This window comes from Sorex fumeus, unplaced genomic scaffold (assembly GCF_029834395.1).
Source record: "Sorex fumeus unplaced genomic scaffold, SorFum_2.1 ptg000054l, whole genome shotgun sequence".
In the NCBI taxonomy this organism is placed as follows: Eukaryota; Metazoa; Chordata; class Mammalia; order Eulipotyphla; family Soricidae; genus Sorex; species Sorex fumeus.
Window position 1 is genome coordinate 25409280 of NW_026606111.1, and position 17336 is coordinate 25426615.

General features: G+C 41.8%; 1 protein-coding gene across 1 annotated transcript in view; it reads right to left on the bottom strand.

The window, feature by feature from the left end:
- The window catches only part of PDSS2 (decaprenyl diphosphate synthase subunit 2), a 306636-nt gene that overhangs the window by 106205 nt on the left and 183095 nt on the right, over positions 1-17336 (bottom strand). Inside the window, exon 3 of the mRNA XM_056125092.1 lies at positions 3567-3765. Within this exon, the coding sequence (XP_055981067.1) occupies positions 3567-3765 (199 nt within the window). The remainder of the gene's footprint in view (positions 1-3566; positions 3766-17336) is intronic.

Sequence of the window (17336 nt, forward strand, 5' to 3'; positions counted from 1 at the left end):
ACATGGTGAAGCTCAATAGGGCAGTGCAGGTTGTCATAGGTGTGTAATCTGGTGATGTAGTCCTGTTTGGGTTCTGAGCTGCTTGGGGTGATGAGGGGGTACACTCAACAGTGTTTGGGGTGCTAGGCAGTGTCAGAGATAGAATTCTGGACACTGTTTTCCAGGCATACAGTCCAGTTGTCTGCCTCAATGGTGAATTTCCAAATTGGTTTTTGTTTCATTTTTTGGCTACACCTGGCTCTGCACTCATGAGGCTCCATTTGGTAGACCACATGGGGTGCTGGGGAGAGTGAACCCAGGTTAGCCGCATGCAAAGCAAGAGCCTTTCCCGCTGTACTACCTCTCCAGCCCCTCAAATTGAATTTTTAATATTATTCACAATGACGTTGCATCTGATGGCTTTACTTCTAAAAGCATCATAAAATAGAAAAGATTAAGCACTTTTATAATTAACTGAAGAGGTTAAAGTATTAGAAGACACTCAACCAAAAGTGGTATTATTTAAATGTTTGCAAAATAATTTTTTCTCAAAAGAGAGCTAACAAACATAAAAGTAATTGATTCCCTCTTCCTTTGTGCACAAGGAAACAGTAGTCAAAACTGGGTAAAATTTAAATCAGAACAGTTAGGCTTCTTAGAGTGGTATGTATATACCTTCTGTAGCTGCCTATGTTAAATCATCATCTCAGGCAGTCCCCTTAAAGTAACCTCTAAATTTGGAAGTAGATCCTGACACTTATCTTTTTAAAGCAGATTTGGCACTTGTTTTTATGGGCTCAGGGATACCAATATGGCCTCTGGAGTGGATAATAAATGTCATCCAACATTTTGCACACGTCACACATTCTTTATCAACTTTCCCAAGAAACAAAAATTCAGTAACTTAAAATAAATGAAACAAACTTCTAAAACCTGTGACTGCTGAAAGACTTACTGAAAAAAAGCAAGGTCTATTCAATAATAACCTAAAAGATCACATCATACAAGCAAATGTGTTCAGTCTATTCTATTTACTCTACAGAGAGTCAATGAGCCCTGGTACTCCACACTTATTTCAGAGACACTGAACCTGTCACTTTGTTTCCAATTGAACTTCTGGTCTGATACCTAATGGTTCAATGGCTCTTGAAGGCTCTGCAGGGCCTATAATACACCTGGGTGATATTCCAAGTGGCCTGCTGGCCAGTAATGGTAAGCACTTCTCCTACGGCCTTAGCTGGTAAGCATTTAACTGTCTCTAGACACACAGGGCACTGTGCTACATCAGCAATGACCTGTGTTCCGTCCTTGGCTAGGAAGTGTCTCAAAGGCTTGTGTAGAGAGATGAGTTATTGCTGGTTGTCTTTCAGACTTAATAATACTTTACCATGGGAACACTCTATTGCACAAGACCAAAATGGAGGTAGAGGATGGAAATATAAATTGGAGATCTATCAAACCCATCCTGGCTTACTCTAACACAATGGTTAATATTCACACTCTGTTAAGAACTGAAGAAAATAAGACAAATGTTAAGTTATGGGATTGTAAATTTACACAAAGACCTTTACTAAAATAGTTGACATGCTTATTTGATCTTTAAGGGAAGGAAACTACCCTTCTCTCCCTTCTCCTCCCTCATTCCTACGGATAACCATGAGATGTATGGCAACTATTTAGGCCAAAGCAAATAAATAGGGAAGATAAAGCAGTAAGATAAAAAGAGCATGGGGATGACTTGCATACATGAGACCTGGATTGGACAGGTACTGCTAAATCAACCAACCCAGAAGATGCTTGGGTTCTACAATGGCAATTGTAGAATTGCCATTCCAATTTTGGACCGCCCAGTCCTGATGTTTTCACATGCGAGATAAAATTAACTCCAGGACTTTATAAGCAAACAATTCTAACTGATAGGTAAGGAAGATATCCAGAGCCTTCTTCCTTTTTTCTATTTTAATTGAATCACCATGAGATACAGTTACAAAGCTTTCATGCTTAAGTTTCAGTTATACAATGATCGAACACCCAACCCTCCACCAGTGCACATTTTCCACCACCAATATTCCCCGTATCCAACCCCATCCCACCCCTCCCCCCGCCTCTATGGCAGACAATGTCCCCCATACTCTCCTTTGTATTGCTTGTTATGAATAGCATAAGATGTTGCATGGCTGCAAGAGCAGCTGCATGCACTCCTGGAATTTAAAAATTTTAGATAATTAGGTTCTGGTGAAATCTCTGCAGCAAGCTGCTCGGTTCCAAGATTCTTTTGTGTGTCTCTGGATCATGGCCGTTACGTAAGGAGATTAAATAGCAGTTAGAGACAGTTCGTGGGCATGACCTCCAGGGTCCCATAGGGAAGATGAGATAAGAAGGACCGGTCCATCCACCATTCCATGAGGCCTGGAGTTTGCCCTCACTGAACATGCATACCTGTATTTCTCGATGGACTCTGAAAGTTGGTGGCTGCTGGGATTCTTAGGGGGCAGGTGGAGGGACGACGCCTGCTACTGTCTGAGGTATCCCACTGAAATTGGCTTGGCTTAAAGTCCCGAGGCATCTCTGCAGCAAGCTGCTTGGTTCTGAGATTCTTTTGTGTGTCCTTTCTTCTTCTCTTTTTTTGGCCACATCAGGGCTTATCCTGGCTTTGTGCTCAGGGATCACTCCTAGCAAGGCTTGGAGGACCATATGGGATACCTGGGATCAAACCAGCTTTGGGTATATGAAAGACAAGCACCTTGCCCTCTGTATTATCTCTCTGGACCTGATATATCCAGAATTTCTAACAAAAAGCTGAACAATATGTATCAAGAAGAATGATGATGTTTAAATAATTTGAATCACATTTATTTTATGGAAATCTAGAATAAATAAAATTCATATGTAAATATATATGCACTGCAGCTCTATTTATAACAGCAAGAATTAGAAGTAACCTTAATTCTAAAAATTAATAATCTGTTAAATAAAACAAAATATTTAGTGATTATATATCATGTGACATCCATAAAAACATTTGTGTAAAAATGTTAATATAGGAAAATGCTGACATCATAACATAAAGTAGGAAAAAGAGGCAAAATTTAAAAAATCCAAAAATTCATGTCGGGACATGGCTCAGTGGTAAAGCACAATTTTTACCTGTGCAAGACTTTGGGTTCAATCTCCAGTGCAAAAAATAAAAATTTTAAAAGTCATATAGCTATATCATACATATGCGTTATACATATATATATATACACATATATGTATGATATATATGTACACCATACATACCACATATATATGCACTGTACCATATATATATTTGCAAGTTCTCACTTATGTTACCAAAATACTTATATAAAGGTATATATAAGTAAGACTGAAAGGAAATACATCCAGTTATTGACTAATGGCAACTCTCTCTAGATCATGAGATTATAGGTAATATTTGTAGTTTGTTTTCATTAAATAATTAACATGACTAACAAAGCTGTTGAGTCAAGAGTTTCAGGCCTTCAAACAACCACACAATTTTACTGAACTCTGGTTTTGCAGTCAAATGTGAGCCGTGGAACAAGCAAACCCTGTCTGGTTACCTTGGTGTTCTGCAGCAGAGCGAGTCCGTTGCAGGCATTTGCTAGAAGGAAGTCTCCACTCAGGATCGCGATTTTATTCCCAAATTGCATGTCTTTCAGGGGCCCGTCAGAAGATTGCAATTCGTTTAAATTTACGATCCCGCGATGTACAAGGAGAGCAGTATGTATAAGTTCGGTGATCTCTGCCAGGCTTCTTTGACTAAAATAGAAAAAAAAAAAAAGACTTGTCTGATTGTAAAATATACTGTCTTTTTACTAATGTGACTTCTGTTTTCAACAATGAAACGTTGTCCGGTCTAATCTAGGGAAGTTTTTAACATCGCCGTCTGTCCTGAGTCGCTGGGCTTGAACAGCTCCCTGTACCTTACCTCCTTCACAGCATTCTTCACTCTCTAGCCCACCCACTGCTTGCTGGCACTCCCCAAAGGCAAAGGAGCTTCTACAGCACCATTTAGGTATTTGCTCTTGATAGGGCTTTCCCACTTCTGTAACTTGAAGATTTTCAAGAATGTTTGAGCCTATCTAATACAACTTCAACTTAAGTGGGGACATAAACATTGTCTAATATTAGGCTGAGGGTTTTTATACTTCTGTATATTGTAATCCTAACATGTAAAGCAATAAAATTTAGAGTGGTGATAAGATCTGGCCTCTTCCTTAGAGGACCTGAATGCCTTGCAGACAGAGTAAGATGCTGACAGACAACTGTAGCGGTAAATGGGATAGTGAAGACCCTGTAGATGCTTAGGATAAACTGTGTCAGTTGGGATTTTGGGAAATGTTTGCTTCCTTTCTGATGCTTTTCTATATTTTGTATATTTTCTATAATAACAGATATTATTATTTGTTGGATATTAACTCTAAGTGTTTTAGGCTACATCAGTGATTTGCCCCTTTTTCTCCCCCCTCCCCCCCGAGAAACTTACAGTGCTCTTAGGAGTCTCCCTAATCCTGAGTTTAACCTTTCCTCTGTATTTTACTTCTCATTGTCATAATTCCCCAAGTCAGGGTTGGTTACTTATAAGTAAAATTTTCTGATAACTCTGGACTTTGTATTAATAGTGAATTACTTGCTTTTCTATTTCCCCTATAGCCTTTTCATATTTTATTATAGAGCAATGTCCATTGCTTGAACGGAGAAAGACCTTAATGCTATGCTCCTAATATTTGGGAGTTGATTGGCTCTAAAATATATCTACTTGTGGGCATCCATCATAATTATTTGACTCAGGCTTCAGCTGTTGTAGTTCCTAACACTCCAAAGGTGGGGGGGTCCCATTGCGGGACCTGGATGGACCTGGGATGTACATCAAAGCTACTCCCAGCATTGAAATACGACAGTCTAGAAAGCATAAAAGCATGGCCTTGATGCAAGCCATTATGACTTAAGAGACAAGACTTCCCACGGGGAAGAAAGAGCTAAAATGGCCTGGGGGGGGGGCGGGGCGGGTATGGTGCTGCCAGCAGGTCAATCTGTACCTGTGAGGCAAGTGCATCAGCAGCCTGATGGCACCTTCAGACTTCCAGATACCCCAAAATTGCTGCTGTGCCTTCGGCCAGACCCAACAACTTGGGGCAAAGTTTACCAAGAAAGTAAATGGCCAAAAGTTAGGTATGTGGGAGACACACCCACAAACCACCTCCACCTCAGCTATATCATTGGAGGCATGGCCTCTCTGGTTCCTGATCGAACTGCTTAATGGCCATGATCCCAGAGACTCAGAGACAAATCTCGGAACCCAACGGCTTTTGGCAGAGATGCACTGGGTCTCTGCAATGGGTTACTGGCGCCGGACCACCCCAGGGGGGAAAGGGTGTTGTCCCTTTGCCTGCTTCCCTTTGGCGGCTTGGTGGCTGCCACCTTCCAGAGGCCACTGGACAGTCAGGTTTGGTGTCACAGTGATGAGACATGCAGGGCCTCACAGGATGGGTTGGAGCCAGCCCTTTTCTCCCCGCCCCAACGAGACCCTGAGTCAATGCCCACGAATGGCCTCTCTGGCTCCTGATCAAGCTGCTTAACAGCCAAGATCCAAGAGACTCAGGGACAAATCTTGGAGCTCAGCAGGTTTTGGCAGAAATCCCTCGAGATTTAATTGTTAAAATTTCAGAGCTCCAAAATCACGTGGCCACTACTGTGGCCATGTGACATCATATGTTATTCATAACCAGCAATAGAAAACAAATTGCCTCCGGTTGCTTTATTGACAGATCTGAGTGTTGGGGTAAAATTCCAATTACCCAGGATGGGAGAAGCATGCTGACTATAGACCAAACATGATTGCCACTCAATGCCTCTTTTGAAAACCACAGCACCCAAAAGGAGAGAGAGAACAAAAGGGAATGCCCTGCCACAGAGGCAGGGTGGGACAGGATACTGGGATCCGTGGTGGTGTAAAATGGGCACTGGTGGAGGGATGGGTACTTGATCACTGTGTAATTGAAACCCAAGCACAAAAATTGGTAAGTCTACAACTGTACCTCATGGTGTTTCACTAATAAAAATTTTTTAAAAATTTCCAATTAATAATGGTGGATCTGGGCTGGAGAGATAGCACAAGTGGGTAGGGCGTTTGCCTTGCACGCAGCCAACCCAGGTTCGATTCCCAGCATCCCATATGGTCCCCTGAGCACCGCCAGGAGTGACTCCTGAGTGCAGAGCCAGGAGTAACTCCTGTGCATTGCCGGGTGTGACCCAAAAAGAAAAAAAAATAATGGTGGGTCTGATGTCAAAATATTGAATATAATCAAAGTAAAGAGAGAGAGAGTAATGTGGAAATCATCTGCCCCACAGGTAGGGGGAGGGTGTGGGACGGGGATATACTGGGGTTTCTGGTGGTGGAAAATGGGCACTGGTGAAGGGATGGGTGTTTCATTGCATGACCGAGACTTAAACCTGAAAGTTTTGTAACTGCTCTCATGGTGATTCAATAAACAAAATTATTAAAAAGGGAAAAAAATAAAATGGCCTTAGGACGTAGTCTGGGACTTACAGCAGAAGCCCAGCATCCTTGCCCTTGGAGCCCAGAGAATGAAGTTTTGGAATCTATTTCTCTTACTGTATTTATCCAAATAACTGTAAGTATTAAAAAGAAGTAAACTTAATTGTTAAATATTTACTAGCAGCAGGGAAAGGAGAAAAGCAATATAGATATCACTGAGAGACAGTGTCTCCTTGAGTTAATCCCCCCAGAAAACTGTCTTTGTCAAAATGTTTTACCTCTGTAAATGTTCAATCACACCTATGTGCAGTCCTATACCTCAACCCCCTTCAGAAGTTCTATGAGTATGCTAGCAGCTCTGGATTAAACAGGACATTCTGACCATCAGTTGGTGGTCCCCTGTCTCTTGATTTCTCTGCTGGAGAGGACTGGGGAGGTCGCTCTTGGCCACCGAACACACTCTGAACTCACAATTATTACTATAGTTTTGTTTGGGGGTTAAAGCCAGCAATGGCCAGGGATCATTCCTGGCTCTGTGCTTGGAGATCAATCCTGGGGGTGCTCAGGGGATCATGAGTGGTGCCAGGGATTGAATCTATGTTGGCTATGTGCAGGCTCCTGACCCACTGCACTATCTATCTCTCTGTTATCATTAAAAAAAAGTCACTAAAGAGATATCAATAGGCAGACCACATACTTTGCATGTGGAAGGTCCAGGTTCAATCCCTGATCCCCGGCACCTAATAGTTCAACCTTGGGAAGGGACCCTTAAGTACTAAAAACGGACTAGCCTTGAAGAATTGCTAGATGTGATCCCAGAACAGACAAAACCACCAATTACTAAAAAGAAATTAAACCACTTAGCCAACCTACAACTGTTGGTATTATTAAATCTTTTGCATAAAAGAGAAAACTATTTGACACAATGAAATGACTTGCACAAAAGTATATAGTAACAAAGAGCTTGAAATCTGTTGAGATTTGTCACAAGTGAAGCAAGACTCTTGTTTCTGCATAGTCCCACTCCACATGAACTCTGGCCATGGCCACTGACATGCTCTGGTTAATAAAATATTCATGAACACAACACAAAGTCAAGCCAGGCCCGAGAAGTGTTTATGCACTGAGGCTTGTCGGATGCGGTCAGATGGATGACCCCAGGCAGAAGAATATTGAGTCAATCCACAAAAGGGACAGAAATAAAATGGTCATTTCAACACACTAAATTTTAGGACAGTTTGCTATTCGGTAATGGATTCCTGACACAAAATCTAGCATTACTAGGAATGGGCCATTGCTACAAAAAAATGCTTAAAATACACAACAAAGGCTTTGAGTCTGAATGGTGGCATGAGAAGTGAAGGCAGAAGAAATGGCAAATTCGCAATGGAGGCTGCAAAGATAGTGAGGAAATGATTATCAGAGGACTGAAAAAGGACAGATCATATAATAAGAGAGTAAGATAAGTGGCAAAACCATTGCCTGGGGCAACAGAAGACAAAAAATAGATCTAATGAACATGCGGCTCTGGGTATCAGGCGATTTCTAGGAAGAATGCTGAATATGTCAATGGGATTCTTTTAGCTGCCTCGGATGGCAGCGACAATGAGAACTTTAAGTTCGTCATTTGTCTGCATTAGTATTCCTGCCAGTGGTTGAAATCCTGTGAGCTTTTGATGAATGGAAGCCACACTTATTCGAAGAAGCAAGCGAAGTGACAGACTGATGGGAGAATAACTATGGACCTGGTCAGAGAACACAGCACTCACGCAATGATGCTGCCATTTGGTCGTCAGCATTGTGGCTGCCAACCCTGTGGACTGTATGTGAGCGTGCACAGAACGGACTTCTGCGTACCTAGGACACACAGTGGCATGGCACACAGACAGGAAGATGGAACAGGCAAGGCCCAGGTCAGGGGCACTGAATCAGAGAAGAATTTAAAAGGTGCAGAGCCATATAAGATGATGAATGGGAACCTATTCACCCATAGAGGAGAAAAAGCAGCCATCATTTTGCCACATCAGGATTCCATAATGGGGGGAAGGGGTGATCAGCCAATCTGGATGGACAACCTCCCTGCCACTGCCCATGAGTTACCCCTTGATACACGTTGTCATTCGTATGCCAATTTTTCTTTTTAAGTCTTTTCCCCCTCCAACTTGGTAATGCTAGGTATTTCATCTTCACCTCATTTTCATAATAGGAAGGAAAAAGAAATCATGCCCAAACCTTTAGCAAGTTCTAATTTGTTTTATGGGGTTTTTTGCCAATTTGGTGTCACTGAAGTCCATGATCACAATGACTGTGTGAATGCCACGTGTGCATATGGACATTTCCATACTAGATGAAGGGGTTCTAGTTTGTCCATCTGCATTTCTGCATGATCACATTTCTCCAATTATGTATTTTATTGTGTAAAGTGGCCCATTAAGTGTTCTGCTGTGTTTTTTTTTGAAATGTTTCTCAAAGAAGTCCCTTTTGAAAAACTGTAAAAAACTGTCTTTACAGTCTACAGAATGGGAAAGGATATTCACCGAATACACATCTGACAAGGGGTTGATATCCAGGATATACAAAATACTGGTTAAACTCCACAAGAAGAAAACATCCAACCCCATCCAAAAATGGGGCAATGAAATGAACAGAAACTTTCTCAAAGAAGAAATCCGAATGGCAAAAAAGCACATGAGAAAATGCTCTACATCATTAATCATCAGGGAGATGCAGATCAAAACCACAATGAGATACCATCTCACACCTCAGAGACTGGCCCACATTCAAAAGAACAAAAGCAACCGATGCTGGCGTGGATGTGGCGAGAAAGGGACACTCCTTCACTGTTGGTGGGAATGTCCACTGGTTCAGCCCTTCTGGAAAACAGTATGGACGATTCTCAAAAAATTAGAAATTGAGCTCCCATTTGACCCAGCAATACCACTCCTGGGAATATATCCCAGAGAGGCAAAAATGTATAGTCGAAGTGACATCTACACTTGTTTGTTCATTGCAGCACTCTTTACAATAGCCAGAAACTGGAAGAAACCTGAATGCCCAAGAACAGATGACTGGTTAAAGAAACTTTGGTACATCTACACAATGGAGTACTATGTAGCTCTTAGAAAAGATGAAGTCATGAAATTTACACACAAGTGGTACAATATGGAAAGTATCATGCTAAGCGAAATGAGTCAGAAAGAGAGGGATAGACATAGAAAGATTGCATTCATCTGGGGGATATAAAGTAACAAAGTATGAGATTAATACCCAAGAATAGCTGAGATCAGCACCAGGAGGATTACTCCATAACTTAGAGGCCAGCCGGGTATCCTAGAGGAAAGGGCAGTTCAGATAGAGAAGGGAGCACCAAATAAAGGATGTTTGGAGGATCCTCCCAGGAGGGGAGATGCATGTCGAAAGTAGACTATGGACTGAACATGTTTGCCACTCAATGCCTCTTTTGCAGACCACAACACCCAAAAGGAAAGAGAGAACACAGGGGATTGCCCTGCCACAGAGTCAGGGGGGATGGGGGGATGGGGGTGGGAGGGATATTATCCATGGTGGTGGAAAATGGGCACTGGTGGAGGGATGGGTATCTGATCATTGTATAATTGAAACCAAAGCACAAAAAATTGTAAATCTACAACTTAAAAAAAAATAAAATAAAATAAAGGGGAAAAAAAAACTGTCTTTAAAATTTTTTTTTTTAGTTATTATTTCCAGAACTAGGGGGTTTTGATCTTTCAGGGTGTGAATCATTTCTTAATAAAAGGGAAAAATAGATCCAAGGGCAGAGCAGAAGCCACGAAGAACAGGGGATTAGGAAGCACAGAGCTGGGCCTCATCAAGAAACAGGCCTCATGGGAGATCCACGTAACTGGATGTCCAAGGCACGAGAAGAAAATGTGAGTAGGGCAAATATAACTGATTGTCCAGAGGTACTGAGTGGATAAGTGGGCAACAAAAACCTAGAACCTAAAGCTGGGGAGTTTGGAGCTTATTATACATGCAATGTGCAATGAGGAAGGGGAATTATATATATATTTTTCCTCTCTTTCTCCCTCTCTCTCTATATTTGTATATATATGCATATACAACATACATATACATTTATGTATATACACATGTGTGTATATATGTACATATATATATAACACATATATTATATAGTTGCTGTTGTTGATTTTGGTCTACACCCAGTAGTGCTCAGGGCTTACTCCTGGCTTTGTTCTCAGGGGTCACTTTGGTAGTACTTGGGGGAACCATATATGGTCCCAGGAGTCATACCAGGGTCAGACTTGTGTAAAGCAAGTCAATTAACTCCTGTGCTATCTCTAAGCTCCTAGACAAATTTTGAATGATTCAACAAGAATATTCTGAAGGTGATATATATATATGAAACATAAGAAAAAGACAGTAGTGAAAGGAGAGAAATCAAAAGGTCTTGGCCCAACAGTCATATTTAAACATTAAGTTTAGAACAACAATCTTAGACATTAAGAGAAATAAATATAAAAAAAATCAAATAAAAAATAGGGGCCCTAGTACAGTGGGTAAGGTGTTTGCCTTGCATATGGCCAGTGCAGGTTCAATTCCCAGCATCTTATATGGTCCCCTGAGCACTGTCAGGAGTAATTCCTGAGTACAGAGCCAGGAGTAAGTCCTAAGCATCACTGGGTGTGACTCAAAAGACCATTAAAAACAAAACAAAACTGCATGAACATACTAGAAAATTAAATAAAGAAGCCCAGCAACCTGGCATCTATCAAGGAAAAAATAGTTCTAATTTATTTCCTTCGTTATAAAAAGGTAAATAAATATTTGGAAATGGTTCTGTGGACTCTATTGTACAACTGACTGCAAAGTGGGATACTAGGAAAATATGAACAAACTAGTGAAGCAGCTTCTAAGTAAAAAATAAATGGTTTAGATAAAACTATTATACCCCCTCATCACTAAACATGAAGGTTATAAAACTACTGAGGAATTAACAGAAAACACTTTAAAAAATGGAGTTATAGTCAAGATATCTTCCCAAAAAGTATCTGAGAGAATGAAAAAAAAGGATTTTATTAGTATTTTATCTTCTAGCTTATAAAACATTTTACTGTAAAAATACCTATATTGTAACATTTGACAAAAATCATTGAATGAGATTATAAGCAAGTATAAAATTGAGAAGGGTTAAGCATTGTATAAAGCTCTCATACAATTCAGCTTATAAAAGAACATAATAACCAGGCAACCAAGAACTTGTTTTGAATTACCTTAAGGAGGAAAATGAGTGATTGTGAGCTTTTAATAAAGACATCTATAATCATAAGACTGCATTTATTAAGTAAACAGCAATTTTTAAATGCTACCTGATCAGAATAACAAAAACAAGGACAACAATAAAAGAGAAAACCCATTGGTTCCATAGTACCTACCATGAACAGAGGCTTTATTTATATTATCTACTTGTGATTCTAATTACAGTAGGTCTGGAAAGTTAAATATTTGATCAAGAACATTCTGTTTGGGAGCTGAGGAAAGAGTCCAAGGGCTGGAGTGAATGCCTGGGCCCTTGAGCACCACCGAGAGTATCTCTGGAGGCCCCCAGCACTGCTGGGGAGGCCTCCCCCACCCCTACATAAAAACAAGAATATTTGACTTGAAAGACTAAAGCTAGAACTCAAAGTCATCTTGTCACAGTGGCCAATGATAATTTAAAATGTTTATTTGCCTCATGAATACTAAATTAAAGAGTTAAAAAAAAAGGTCAAAATTATCAACATTGGTGCATGCCCATCCTAAGGTCTCTAATTTTCATCCCACATTTTGAACACTTAAGGAAGAGAATTTTCTAGAATAAAGTATATTATGAGAAGATTTGACTCTTTTGTTTATAGTTACTGGGTAAAGTAATCAAGTTGTTTCCAATCATTTGGTCAGAATCAAGTCAAGTGACTTAGCTCAATCAGAAACCCCCTGTCTATAATCACATCTCGTGGACAAAATATCTTTTGATCACCCAGGCCCCAGTTCTTCTCATCAATGAAGAGTGCAAAGGAGACATCCTTTCAGTTGTTCAATTCTAAGAATTAAAGACAGAAATATCTTGCCTAGGGCTGGGGATAGGGCACTTACCTTGCATGTGGCTAAACTGAGTTTTGAGCCTTGGCACCCAATATGGTCCCTGCCACCCAGTACCAAGAGGAGTGATCCCTGAGCACCAGGTGTGGCCTCCCACAAACAAACAAACAAACAAACAAACGCCTAAATAATCAATTCTCTAGTCAGAGGGGGCAAGATGCTTGCTTTGTATGTGGTCAACCCCAGTTTGATTCCTGGTACTGCATATACCTGCACATACATACTGCACATACATACTGCACATACTCTGAGCACCATCTGAGAGGTTATTCCTGAGAAAAGATTCAGGAATAATCTTGGTTGGTCTCATTTCACAGAGGTTTGGATACTAGAGCCTGTATTAGAATCCTGCTATGCCAAGAAAACACTGAGGAGCGAGAGAGACAAGAAGAAAGTTCTTTTTTTTTTTTCTTTTTGGGTCACACCCGGCAATGCACAGGGGTTACTCCTGGCTCATGCACTCAGGAATTACTCCTGTCGGTGCTCGGGGGACCATATAGGATGCTGGGAATCAAACCTGGGTCAGCCGCGTACAAGGACAACGCCCTACCCGCTGTGCTATTGCTCCAGCCCCAAGAAGAAAGTTCTTAAACAGTAAAAAATCGTTAAAACAAATATAGAAATCATCCAAGTGTTAGTAATATAAATTAAAAATACTGCTAGCCTTGCAGAAATAAAAATGCAAAATATTTAAAAATAGCTTAACACAAAAACATCTCTCAAAAAACTAACATTTTTTAACTTTTAAAAATTTCAATAAAATGTGTACATATTTAAGATGTGTATCATGTTTGGATAAACATATGCATTGTGAAATGATTACTCTTACACAGTTACTTTTTTAAAAAAATAGAAGTGGAATACTGATGGGCTCTGTAATGAGTTCCTTCCATACCTGCCAACCTACCTACAAAGAGGTGAGCTGTCTTCATGCTGGTGATCACAGCTGGGAAAACAGAGAAGGCTGGATCTCAGCATGAAGTCCCCAGAATTATTGAGAGGAATCAGCCAAGCAAAACAAAATCTGTGACACGGTTTCTCTTGATGCAGAGATTTTGCCGAGTGACAACTAACCCATCTATGGAACGACTTTAATAAAACGCAACCAAGCCAAGTCACGTGCCGTACTTAGGAACAGTTTTGGAAGCATCATTTTAAATGATGCAAACACACACTCGGACACTCTCAACATGTAATTATCCTGCAGATCAACTAAGAGGCTCATTAGGAGAAGGAGCTAACGAGTGGTACCTGGTGTCTGGAAAGGGTTTCACCTGCACTGATTTCTGCCTAAGGAACTGGGGCCAAAAGCCTGGCATGGCAGCCTTATTTAGATGTTGACGTGTACTCTCTGGGGTTTGGGTATCACAAAAGGGGCTAAAAAAGACTCAAGACGACCCAAACCGCCTAACAAGGCATCTGGGTGCTGCAGCGGTGACCGTCAGGCGGCCCCTGGAGGCAGTGCCCATATCAATTGGGCTTATCAGCTGGACAGCTGAGCAACATGAAGCAGACGTGCTCTGGGCAGAGGGAGCTGTGTTCCTGACATGAATGCCAATGAGCGCCCTCTGCACTCCGCCACTGAGCTCTGCCTTTTTTTTTTTTTTAACTGCTGCTGCTCCCTGGACATCTGGGAATCCCTAGTGATGAGCACATAAAGCTGCCTCTAACTCAAGTGCCGGCTCATTTCCCCCGGCTGAAGGCAGACATTAATATCCTGAGGAGATCAGACCCGCCTCTCTGACCCCCGCCTCCCCACCGAAGCACAAATGCGGGTGCCACTTCTTCATTTAATAAGCTTTTAATGAAGGAAACCAAATCATCTCTTGGATGCACAACGGAAAGGTTATGCAAAGGCAGGTGAATCTGTGGCAAAGTTTTCCCAAATATCACCCCTCGGCCCCACTAACCAGGATGTTCTGTCACTCACCACTCGCCATCCCTTCTGGGCGTTTTTTCTGTGGCAGGACAGGGGTCTACGTGCTCCGAGATCTGAACAATCGCCCCATCATGGCAGGTGAAGGAGTGAGGGGGTGGCTGCAAACTGCATGCTTGAGTCTCCTCCCCTCATCCCCCCAATCTCTTTCTTTCTTGGGAGGTTCATCACTTAGTGGTCAGAATCTGATTCCTGTACCAGCAGACTGACCCCCAGAAAATTCTTGTGAGCTCAATTGAAAGATGATAAAGTGGGGAAAAAAATGGAGTTGGAGTACAACTTAGGGTTTTTGAGGGATGAAGAGTGACTGTGAGGTTGCAAACACAGAAAACAGGCAGTGTTTTCCCTGGGCAGCTTGGAGAATGCAAAGACAAAACCCCAAAAAACTGGGAGTCTGACTCACATGGCAGAAGTGAATGTGGGGCTGGGCCCGTGGCCGACGGACTTTTTTTTTTCCTTTTTGGGTCACACCTGGTGATGCACAGGGGTTACTCCTGGCTCTGCACTCAGGAATTACTCCCGGCATGCTTGGGCAAACATATGGGATGCTGGGAATCGAACCCGGGTTGGCTGCGTGCAAGGCAAACGCCCTACCCACTGTGCTATTGCTCCAGCTCACCCTGTGGCTTATGAAATGCTCCTGGAGAAGCTGACACTGAAGCTCAGTCCTCTCCTTTCTTTAGAAGGTGAGTGGCAGCTGGGAGCTATCTGCGGGTTGCTTACCAAATGGGGCACAGGAAGCACTGTGAGAAGGAAATGCCGTTCTATGAAGTCCTCTCCAACCAGGTAACAAGGGCAGTGATGGTGGCGGGGGGGAGGAGACCTGGCAGGCTGCCTTTACACAGAGCTCCAGACCTTATGTGGCCTATCACCTACTTTTCCAGAAAAGAAAATTGCTCAGCGCCACCTGGACATCCGTCTGGACACCTATCTTCTTTAAGCAAAAAGAAAGCAATTCCACCCAGTATCACTACCCCTGTTAATCATTCCAGCATGCTGGGGCAGTTCTCTGAAAAGCTTGGTGACCACGAGGGGTCCGGAGAAAAAGTACAGCAGGTAAGATGCTTGCTGTGCATGCGGGTGATCTGGGTTCATCCCTGGCACCCCTGAGCCCTGCCAGGAGTAACCTCTGAGTGCCACCAGGTGTGGCCCCCAAACAAATCAAACCCCCCAAAAAACAACAACAAAAGATTGTTGTCCATGAATGTGTCTTGGGCTAGGAAATATAAAGATAAGGTCAGAGAAAACGGGCAAAAATCTATTTCCTGTCCAAGTCCTGGCTGCACCATGCAGAAAGGTAGGGGGGAGACTTAAAATTAGACTGTTTTCACCACTATCTGATTAACCCAATTTCAGAGGGGGAGAGTTTGGGCCACACCCATCAACACTGTTGGCTCTGTGCTCAGAGGGTTACTCCTGGTGGTGTCCAGGGAACCATATATGGCAGCAGGGTTCAAACCCGGGTCAGCCATATACAAGGCTTTAACCTCCATACTATTTCTCTGATTCAACACTCTCTCTCTCTCTCTCTCTCTCTCTCTCTCTCTCTCTCTCTCTCTCTATTTTTTTTTCTTTTTGGGTCACACCCGGTGATGCACAGGGGTTACTCCTGGCTCTGCACTTAGGAATTACTCCTGGCAGTGCTCAGGGGACCATATGGGATGCTGGGAATCGAACTCGGATTGGCCGCTTGCAAGGCAAACGCCCTACCTGCCGTGCTATCGCTCCAGCCCCGACACTCCGTATATTTTACCAGGCTTTTTCATGTGTAAAAGCAGAGTGGCTCCCCAGCATGTATGAATCATAGGGAGGAAAAATGGAATCAAGCCATGAGTAAGTTGTACAGGCTGGAACTGACGACATCCCAGGTACTATGGCTTTTTATTATAGCATCACCAACTTTAGTTTTTGTTTGGCTTTTATTTTTATTTTTGGGCCACACCTGGCTGTGTTCAGGGCTTAATCTTGGCTCTGCTTCCCCAAGCCCATCAACTTTATTGAGATATGATTTATCACTATAAAATTCACCCATTTAAAAGTACATAACCTAACAAATTGTATTACTTTCAGAGTTGTGTGGCCATCACGACTATATTCTAATTTAATTTAAAAAAATTTTTTTTGGTTTATTTTGGGACACACTCCGTGTGTTTTACTCCTGGCTCTGTGCTAAGGACCCATATGGGGTGCTGGGCATCTAACCTGGGTTAGTTGCGTGCAAGGCAAGTGTACCTGCTCTACTATCACAGCAGCTCTACACTCTAATTTTAAACATTTCAAAGTAAATGGAATACTCAATTATAGTCATTCTTTATTTAGGTCATTTTGTCTTAATTTTCCTTTTTCAAGCAATTAGAATTTTTAATGAAATTCTAGCAGCAAAAATATGGAATAGAAATGTTAACATATTTCTACTGGAAAAAAATGCAATCTGTGACAAATGGTAAAATGCTTATATTAAACATAAGTTTTCCAAAGCCAAATATAAATGACAGATCTATTAAGTGTCTGAAAGTAATGCATAAAAATAAGGAATTTCTACGTTTTTTGTTTGTTTGTGTTTGGGTCATACCTAGCAATGCTCAGAGGTACTACTCCTGGCAGTGCTCAGAGAAACCATATGGGGTGCTGGGGATTGAACCCAGTTCGGCTGTGTGCAAGAATCACTATGTCCCTGATCTAAGGGATTTCTAAAAGCAGAACAGAAAATGGTATTCACATTCAACTTCCAAGCACATTTGTAAAGCAAATAGAGAG